The sequence below is a fragment of the Phacochoerus africanus genome, chromosome 15 (genome assembly GCF_016906955.1).
Source record: "Phacochoerus africanus isolate WHEZ1 chromosome 15, ROS_Pafr_v1, whole genome shotgun sequence".
In the NCBI taxonomy this organism is placed as follows: domain Eukaryota; kingdom Metazoa; phylum Chordata; class Mammalia; order Artiodactyla; family Suidae; genus Phacochoerus; species Phacochoerus africanus.
Genome location: NC_062558.1, coordinates 40,361,301 through 40,370,752, shown reverse-complemented (window position 1 = coordinate 40,370,752; position 9,452 = coordinate 40,361,301). Strand labels below are relative to the sequence as shown.

Genomic DNA, 9,452 nt, shown 5'->3' with positions numbered 1-9,452 from the left:
TCGGATCCCGTGTTGGTGTGGCTGTGGTGTAGGCCAGTGGCTACAGCGCCCATTAGACCCCTAGCCTGGGGTGCGGCCCTGGAAAAAGACAAAAAGACGAAAAATTTTTTTAATTAAAAAATTAAAAAATAAGCTGACATCCACAGTGATTTCCTCCTACATTCCAGGAATTGTGTTGTCCTAACATATCTCGCAGTAATCCTCATAACAGTTCTAGAATGTGAATACCATTATCTCCATTTTTCGGATAAGGAAACAGAGTCAGCAAGGTGAAATCCCTTCCTGAGATGACACAACCAGCAAGTGGCAGAACAAGAATATGGATCCAGGTTATCTGATTGCAAACCCTGCATTCTTTTCTTCAACAAATATTTAGCATATGCCTATTATGCCAGGTATAAGGCAAAAATAGAGACACGAAACAATGTAACAAATTATATAGTGTGCTGTGTAAGTGCTATAGGAACAGAGGAAAGAGGGAGTGGAAGTGGGTTTTCTTTTTTTTGGTCTTTTCTAGGGCGTGCAGCATATGGAGGTTCCCTGGCTAGGGGTCGAATCGGAGCTGCAGCCAGCAGCCTACGCCAGAGCCACAGCAACGCGGGATGCGAACCGCGTCTGCGACCTACACCACAGCTCTAGGCAACGCGGGATCTTTATTTTAACTCACTGACGGACGGCAGGGATCAAACCCGCAACCTCATGGTTTCTAGTCGAATTCGTTAACCATGAGCCACGACGGGAACTCCATATTATTATTATTTTTCTTAAAAGAATGGGGAGGTGCAGCTGCGGATTCGAGCCGCATCTGTGACCTACGCTGCAGCTTGCTGCAAAGCCGGATCCTTAACCCACTGAGCGAGGCCAGGGATGGAACCGGCATCCTCACGGAGATTACGTCTGGTCTCTAACCCGTAGAACCATAATGGAAACTCTGAGACTTAGGTTTTAAAGCATCCCTTTGTTTCCAAAGAGCGAAGAACTGTAGAAGAAACAAGAAACCATTCTGCTTCTCAACCATGTACAATTATTTCTCAGCTCCACGTCATACTCTTCAGCTTGCGACTTGGCCAGGTGACAGAAGGAAACGTACACTCAGGTCGCAAACTCTAGCTTCTACACGAGAACAGCTCCAGCCCAGCAGAGGGAAGCACCTCCTTCCACACACAGCAGTGCTTTCTTTAGCTACCGTGTTTAAAGGCAGCTTCCCGTTGGCTGGAGTGGCAGCGATACCATCCAATGGCTGCATAGATCAACCCGGCTTCTCCAGACAGACGTTGAAGCCAGCCAATAGGCGGGGGCTCTGTCTGCGGCTTTGGATTGGCTGTTTTGTTCACATATAAAAGACTCGTGCCGGCGCACAGCCCTCCTCTCGCCAGGCGTCCTCGTGTGAGGTCTGTTCGTCCGCTGTGGTAGCGTAGGGGACTGGCGGCGGGAGAGATGGGGCTTTCGGGTATATTTTCGGGGGTGCTCGGGGGCCGCGGGGTCCAGGCATCTTTGGCCTGGGGCTCCGCCGGCGGCAAGTCCAGGGCCCGTTCGGGCCGCCGGGCGCCGGAGAGTGGTCTCCTCCCCTAGGCCTCGGGCTTGGAGCCCGCCGCTCCGTGGGGACGCGTGTTGGAGTATGCTGAATTTCTCTTTTTTTCTCAGTGACATCGTCTTTAAACCCTGCGTGGCAATCCCTGACGCACCGCCGTGATGCCCAGGGAAGACAGGGCGACCTGGAAGTCCAACTACTTCCTTAAGATAATCGTAAGTGCGGGGTAGGTCTCGGCCGCCCACTGTGCTGCCTCGCCCGGGGCAGTAATAGGGACAACCAGCGGCCAGGTGCTGAGTGCCTGCAGGTGGCCAACCATCAAGTTAGGTCGTTTTAGGCAAGTCTTCTTTAATCTTAATAATTTCCTGAGGTCAGCGTTCCTCTGCTTCCTTGTGTTGCAGATAAACAGGCTCAGGTAGGTTAAATGGCTGTTAAGATTACTTCTAAAGAGCTCTGGTCATACTTTTACTTTTTTGTATCCATCTTTGGGGAAGTCTGAGGCACTGAATGATTCATTATAAAGAGGCAAGTTGCTGCAGATTTAGATCCTGTCAAGAAACTAATTCAGTGAGTGTTTTCTTTTGGGTGGCCTTGAGGTGTGTCTTCTCTGCCCAGAATTGTTGATCATCAGGTCATGCTGCTCTTTAGGCTTTAGGCAGCTTTGTGGACCTTAGTCCATTATGTTTTCCATCTTTCATGGTTCTGAGACAAAAAACTTAAAGGAATTTTTCAATGATCCATACTCAAAACCTAAATTCTACAAGTAATGTTTTGCTGTGTTTGCCTTACTTTGTATTTTCAAAACTGGGTTTTGTTGTTAATGCAGCCATTTTAGTGGATCAGAAACATGTCTTAATTGAGAAAAATTAAGAATGGAAGCTACAATTAAACCTTTGGGTTGAATGTAGAAACATGATCTTACCATTCATACCCCACAAGCAAATCTTAGGCAAATCTGGCTCTCACAGCTCAGGTGCCTGCTAGTAGGAGGAATTGTCTTAACCTCAGACATTTGAAAAGCACAAAAGGGAGTGGGTGAAACGGAAACTTGAGATTGTGGGATTTGGTTTTTCTTGATCCTTTCTTTTTCCTTCTGTTAACATTGCTTGTGTCTGGCTTGTTTGGGCAGCAACTTCTGGATGATTATCCGAAATGCTTCATTGTGGGAGCAGACAATGTGGGCTCCAAGCAGATGCAGCAGATCCGCATGTCTCTCCGCGGGAAAGCCGTGGTGCTGATGGGCAAGAACACCATGATGCGCAAGGCCATCCGAGGGCACCTGGAAAACAACCCAGCCCTGGAGAAGTCAGTCATTCCTCCTGGGCATCTTTGTCCATCCTTCTCCCTTTTCCTGGAGAAGAATGGTGCTCAAAGTTGACCATCTCTTGTAAACTTATCTTTGCAGACTGCTGCCTCACATCCGGGGGAACGTGGGCTTTGTGTTCACCAAGGAGGACCTCACTGAGATCAGGGACATGCTACTGGCCAATAAGGTGAGGGGAGAATCAGTTTGGCTGAAGAGGCCTTATCATTAATTTTGGCTCCTTAAAAGCAAGAAAAAAAGAAGACAATCTTTTTCAGGTTGTAGCTGTGGAAAGAAGTTTTCTCATTGTTTGTCCTTTTTGTTCAGGTGCCAGCTGCCGCCCGTGCTGGTGCCATAGCCCCATGCGAAGTCACTGTACCTGCCCAGAACACTGGTCTGGGGCCTGAGAAGACCTCTTTCTTCCAGGCTTTAGGCATCACCACTAAAATCTCCAGGGGCACCATTGAAATCCTGGTGAGTGGGCCTGGCTTGCCTGTGCCAGCCAGGCAAGTGGCGGGGGCTTGGTTGCTGTGGACCTGCTGGATGTCTGGGTTAACTGTCACCTACCTTGTTTTTCAGAGTGATGTGCAGCTGATTAAGACTGGAGACAAAGTGGGAGCCAGTGAAGCCACGTTGCTGAACATGTTGAACATCTCCCCCTTCTCCTTTGGGCTGATCATCCAGCAGGTGTTTGACAATGGCAGCATCTACAACCCTGAAGTGCTTGACATCACCGAGGAAACTCTGCATTCTCGCTTCCTGGAGGTACAGGCTCCCCATTCCAGGCCTTTCATTTTTTTTTTTTTCCTTTTTAGGGCTGCACTCGCACCATACGGAGGTTCCCAGGCTAGGGGTCTAAACAGAGCTACAGCTGCCAGCCTCTGCCACAGCCACAGCAATACCAGATCCGAGCCATGTCTGCAACCTACATCACAGCTCACAGCAACGCCAGATCCTTAACCCACTGAGCGCGGCCACGGATTAAACCCACAACCTCGTGGTTCCTAGTCGGATTCCTTTCCGCTAAGCCATGATAGGAACTCCTCCAGGCCTTTCTTACATTAATAGCTGAGAGCATGTCTAGCTTCAGAGGGAATCCTGGCCATGCGGCTGGCTTGCAGTGTAATAATCAAGGACAGTTTAATCTCTTATCTCAGTTTCCTCATCTGTAAAATGGCAAGAACAGTATAAAATTGATGAAGGATTTAACAAATTAATGAATATACAGTGCTGGGCACACAGTAAGGGCTATTATGCTAGGGCCTGTAATAAGACATGAGATTTCGAATAGAGTCAATCAGTGAAAGGAAGAATGAGAAAAATGAGGTAGTTAATGGATGAATGTTGTCAAGTACCCCGTCTTGGGAGGATAGAGACTCTTGCAGGGATAGTCTTACTTATTTTTGCTGCTAATACACCTTTTTTTTTTTTTTTTTTTTAACTTTAGGGCTGCACCCACAGCATATGGAGGTTCCCAGGCTAGGGGTCTAATCAGGGCTACAACTGCCAGCCTACACCACAGCTCACGGCAGCGCCAGATCCTTAACCCCTGAGCGAGGCCAGGGATCAAACCCGCAACCTCATGGCTCCTAGTCTGATTTGTTTCTGCTGCGTTACGATGGGAACTCTCGTATCTTCTAGTTTTAAGGTGATAGGAGATATAGTTCATTTTTTCTTAGGCAAATGAAACATTGCCATTATAAATATAAACACCAACTAGTTTTTGGAAATCTCTCTAGTAGATGAAATTCATGTTTGCAATTTAATGTGTTTTCTTTCTTTGGAACACAAGTTAATAGTTACATTTTCACAAAGTAGTGGCTTTTGAAGTAAGTGTGATTCTTACGGTAAAGGAAATGTCTGTGTTGAGAATAAGAGCAAAAAGCATTTTGAAGTTACTGAGTCTGAATTTCCCTGCCAGAAGCATTTGTTGGAGGTGAGGTGTCCTATGTGAGGCTAAGATGCTAACCTAGCAAGTCTTATTTGCTGTTGAGTTTGGACTTTGTTGTCTCTATGACATTCCATTTAAAGTGTGATTTTTTTTCCCCCTCCCTTTCCTTCCATAGGGTGTCCGCAATGTTGCCAGTGTATGTCTGCAGATTGGTTACCCAACTGTTGCATCTGTACCCCATTCTATCATCAATGGGTACAAGCGGGTCCTGGCCTTGTCTGTGGAGACTGATTACACCTTCCCACTTGCTGAAAAGGTAAAAGGAATCCACCAGGACCACAGTAGAGCTGACAGCAGGAGGATAAATAGCTGTCTGCTGAGTTAATGCTTTTGTGTAGCAGATTTTTAAATTTTGTTTTTTGTTTTTCTGTCGTTTTAGGGTCACACTGGCAGCATATGGAGGTTCTCAAGCTAGGGGTCTAATCCAAGCTGTAGCTGCTGGCCTACGCCACAGCCATAGCAATGCAGAATCCAAGCCACATCTGCAACCTACACCACAGCTCACAGCAACGTCATATCCTTAACTCACTGAGTGAGGCGAGGGATCGAACCCACAACCTCATGGTTCCTAGTCAATTCATTTCCGCTACATCACAAAAGGAACTCCCCAGATTTTTAAGAGTATAGTTCCTCAATACCTTAGGGGGATTAATCCACCCCCCCATACCAGAATCCACTAGTGTTAAGTCCTTTATATAAAACGATGTAACTCTAGATTACTCACAATACTTAATGCAGTATAAGTGCTATGTAAAGAGTTGCCTATGAACGGCAAAATCAAGTTTTACTTTTTGGAACTTTGTGGAATTTTTTTTTCTCCAAATTTCCATCCTCGTTGAATCTGCAAATGTGGAATCTGTGGCTGCAGAGGGCCAACTGTATGCTTGAGCCAGGGGAGGTGTGTCCTCTAGAAGGGTTAGTTAAGAGTTGGGTCTAAGCTTACCAGGCCATACCCAAGTAGCCCTGCCTGGATACTTCCAGGGGAAGGCTTCACTAGTTTGGCCCTTAAAACTAGAGCTCTGCCAAGGCTGAAGGGTTGTGGGTAGTAGGGTTGTAGACCATTTTGACATGATTTTTCCCCTTGTTTTAGGTCAAGGCCTTCTTGGCTGATCCATCTGCCTTTGTGGCTGCTGCCCCTGTGGCTGCAGCCACCACTGCTGCTCCTGCTGCTGCTGCTGCGGCCCCAGCCAAGGTTGAAGCAAAGGAGGAGTCGGAGGAGTCGGACGAGGATATGGGATTTGGTCTCTTTGACTAAATTACCAAAAAGCAACCAAGTCAGCCAGCTTTATTTGTGAAACAAAGAAATAAAGGCTTACTTCTAAAAGTCTCTGAACTCTTGATTTTGTTCATACTGAGGTTATGGTGCTGTATGCCAGACACTAAAAAGCCATGATAAAGTTTTAAGAGCTTTATTTGGAGTTGATATTTGGGTATCTTGAAGTACTACTCTCTTAGCATCCTATATTTTTTCTAGACCCAGATTTAACTTATTAAACTAGAATTGTTTCTATGACCATCAGGCCACTAGCCTGGGTTGCTCTACGATACTTTCAGAATAGGATTAGTATTGAAAAAGAAACTCAGGGTTTTTCAAACAGTGGTGATCCAATTCATGGTGAGTTTAGTGGTGACCATTAAAGGAGAGAAAGCATCTCCCACTGAAAGGGTAGGTGTTTTGTTGTGAATCTTACATTTGACTTCTTGTATTGAGTCATGATGTAAGTGTGCTAGTTGTAACCAGGTCTCTAAAGTTTGAGACACTGCTAACAGACAACTGTGCAGTGCACGCGGTATTTTAAGCTAGGGAAGGTTGGCAGGTGTGTGTGCCGGGTAATAAACTGAGCGGTGAGGCACGTTCCCCACCAACCTTCACCACTCTGTGGGCTTGGCTTAGGGAGCTGTCCCAGGGCAGGCCAGGCTCTCAGTTCCAGAATCTGCTGACTACTACTGTTTCCAAACTTCACATTTGTCCAACGCTGGGGTGTAAGCTCTAGCAGGATAAGACAATTGTTTGCTCTCAGCCTTTTCACCAAGTTTTGTTCCCGTCGTCAAGGAAACTCCTCTAGGAAACACCTAGGAACTACTTTTCTACAATGATCTTCACTCAGGAGTGTGTCGGCTGGGCCTGCGCACTCGTGGGTCGGAGCCGCAGGCTGGTCTCACCGTGTTAAAAGCCCTCAGGGACCCTCATCTCACGAGGCCGGGCTGCTAAGGTCCCTGGAGAGGAGGCTTTGAAAATCTGGAGCGCACCCAGGCGTCCGGACTCGTGCCCGCCTCGAAGCCCGAGTGGCTGCGGCCGCCGTCCCGCCCGGGGGCGCCAGGCCCCCGGCCCCGGGTCCCAACCCTTTCCCGGCCTCGCCCTGCCGCGTGGGCCCGCGCTGTGACCCGGAAGCGCTCCGGAAGCCGTTCCGGAGTCAGCGCTGGCAGGATGGCGGCCGACACGCAGGTGAGGCGGGCGGCTGAGAGACCAACGCGGCCAACCACTGGGTGCAGACGGCGGCTGTCGGGCGGGACTGCTCGTGCCGCTGGCTTAGGGGGCAGGGAGGCGGCGGCTGTGGAGGGGGCAGACCCGGGAATTCCTCGGGCCGACCCCTCATGGACCCGGGTTCGTCCCGCCCCGGGCGGCGCTGACCGGCCGCGGGCTCGAGGAGAGATTCTGGCCTGGGCCTCGGCAGCTGGAGAGTGGTGGGCCCTCCCCGATCCCAGAGTCTCCAAAGTTCCCCTTTCGGGGTCTCCGCTCGGTTTCTCCAAAGCCCTCCGGCATTGAGCCCGGGCCATCGACAACTCTTGCTTAAACTTTATATTCATCAAGTATTTCTCGAGCACCTACTATGCGCCAGGACTTAGAGCATATTCTTTGGATTCATACAGATCTGAGTTTTGAGTCTCAGTTTTTATGAGATGCTGGGCAAGTTTCTTAACCCTTCCAAGTCTCAAAATCTTTTCATCCATAAAATAGGGCTAAATTAGTACCTGTAGTTAGGGTTGTTGTGAGGAGTCAGTGCAATTAAGTAGGGTCTCATAAATGTCGATGGTTGTTATTGGGTCTAGCGTTAGATGAAAGAACTGTCACAACTCAGTAAGAGTCATGTCACTCTGAGTGTCATCTCTTGTACCTCATAGTTCAGGGGAGGGCTGGGAAAGAAACCCTTTTTCCTCGACCACATGTCACCCTGAGTGTTATCTCCTGTACCTCATAGTACAGGAAAGGGCTGGGGAACCCTTTTTCCTCCTTTGTAGCTGTGAGTGTTTTAGGGTGAAAAGACAATATTGGAAAAAAGAAACCAGGCTTTGAAAGATATCTTGGCTTACTTGGGTATCCAGAGTAAGGCGATTAATTGATTTTGATGTGGAGCTCCTGAGTCCACAGAGTGAGCCTTTAACTTGAGTGTTCAAGAGATGCGTATTTCGAGTTTCCTGTGCAAGGGAAGGGCTGGTAATTTGTTCCAAGTTTGTCATAGTGAATGTTGGAAAGAAAAGCTTAGTATGTTGCGTATTTTGATACAGTGCTGCATGAGTCGTTCTGTATTTTGGAGATTCATCCCTTGGTGGTTGCTTCATTTGAAAAGATTTTCTCCCATTCTGTGGGTTGTCCTTTTGTATTTTTTGTGGTTTTCTTTGCTCTGCAAAAGCTTTTAAGTTTAATTAAGTCCCATTTATTTATATTTTCATTACTCTAGGAGGTAGATCAAAAAAGATGTTTGCTGCGATTTATGTCCTGAAGCATGTTCTGCCTGTGTTTTCCTCTAAGAGTTTTATAGTGTCTGACCTTATGCCATTTAGGTCTTTAATCCAGTTTATTTTTGTGTATGGTGTCAGAGAACGTTCTAATCTCATTCTTTTACATGTAGCTGTCCAGTTTTCCCAGCACCACTTTTTTTTTTTTTTTTTTGGTCTTTTTGCCTTTTGAGGGCCACTCCTGCAGCATGTGGAGGTTCCCAGGCTAGGGGTCTAATCAGAGCTGTAGCCACCGGCCTATGCCAGAGCCACAGCAATGTGGGATCCGAGCTGCGTCTGCGACCTACACCTATACCACAGCTCATGGCAACACCGGATCCTTAACCCACTGAGCAAGGCCAGGGATCGAACCCAAAACGTCATGGTTCCTAGTCGGATTCATTAACCACTGAACCATGATGGGAACTCCTCCAGCACCACTTTTTGAAGAGACTGTCTTTCCTCCACTGTATGTTTTTGCTTCTTTTGTCATAGACTCGTTGACCATATATATGCTTGGGGTTTTTCTGGGCTTTGTGTCTTGTTCCAGTGATCTATATCTCTGTTTTTGTGCCAGTACCGTGACTTTAATGACTGTAGTTTTGTAGTATAGTCTGAAGCCAGGGAGCCTTATTCCTGCAGCTCTGTTTTTCTTTTTCAGGATTGCTTTGGCTCTTAGGGCTCTTTTGTGTTTCCATACAAATTAAAATTTTTTTGTTCTAGTTCTGTGAAAAATGCCATTGGTGATTTGATAGAGATTGCATTGAATCTGTAGATTGCCTTGGGTAGTAGAGTCATTTGACAGTATTGATTCAATCCAAAAGCATGGCATATCTTTCCATCTATTTGTGTCATCTTCCATTTCCTTCATCATCATCTTACAGTTTTCAGAGTACAGATGGGTCTTTTGCCTCCTTAGATTGATTCCTAGGGTTTGTTTGTTTGTTTGT

At 47.2% G+C, this 9,452-nt stretch overlaps 2 protein-coding genes across 4 annotated transcripts in view; both read left to right on the top strand.

The window, feature by feature from the left end:
* Positions 1-1,331: 1,331 nt before the first annotated feature.
* Positions 1,332-6,112, top strand: RPLP0 (ribosomal protein lateral stalk subunit P0). The gene is made up of 8 exons (XM_047761479.1): positions 1,332-1,391; positions 1,645-1,746; positions 2,661-2,836; positions 2,937-3,024; positions 3,162-3,308; positions 3,414-3,599; positions 4,901-5,041; positions 5,876-6,112. Exons 2-8 carry the CDS (start codon positions 1,693-1,695, stop codon positions 6,038-6,040), a joined length of 957 nt encoding a protein of 318 aa, XP_047617435.1. The 5' UTR covers positions 1,332-1,391; positions 1,645-1,692; the 3' UTR covers positions 6,041-6,112.
* A 1,066-nt stretch (positions 6,113-7,178) lies between these two features.
* The window catches only part of GCN1 (GCN1 activator of EIF2AK4), a 65,487-nt gene continuing 63,213 nt past the window's right edge, over positions 7,179-9,452 (top strand). For all 3 annotated transcript variants that reach the window (XM_047762773.1, XM_047762772.1, XM_047762771.1), the window contains exon 1: positions 7,179-7,231. In XM_047762773.1, coding sequence (XP_047618729.1) covers positions 7,214-7,231 — 18 coding nt within the window. In that variant the 5' untranslated portion in view covers positions 7,179-7,213. The remainder of the gene's footprint in view (positions 7,232-9,452) is intronic.

Bases quoted from the DNA above. Each gene is read 5' to 3' on its own strand.
- RPLP0 (XM_047761479.1), top strand. From the start codon at position 1,693: ATGCCCAGGGAAGACAGGGCGACCTGGAAGTCCAACTACTTCCTTAAG. The intron at 1,747-2,660 runs GTAAGTGCGGGG...TTGTTTGGGCAG, and splicing joins ACTACTTCCTTAAGATAATC to CAACTTCTGGATGATTATCC. The intron at 5,042-5,875 runs GTAAAAGGAATC...CCCTTGTTTTAG, and splicing joins CCTTCCCACTTGCTGAAAAG to GTCAAGGCCTTCTTGGCTGA.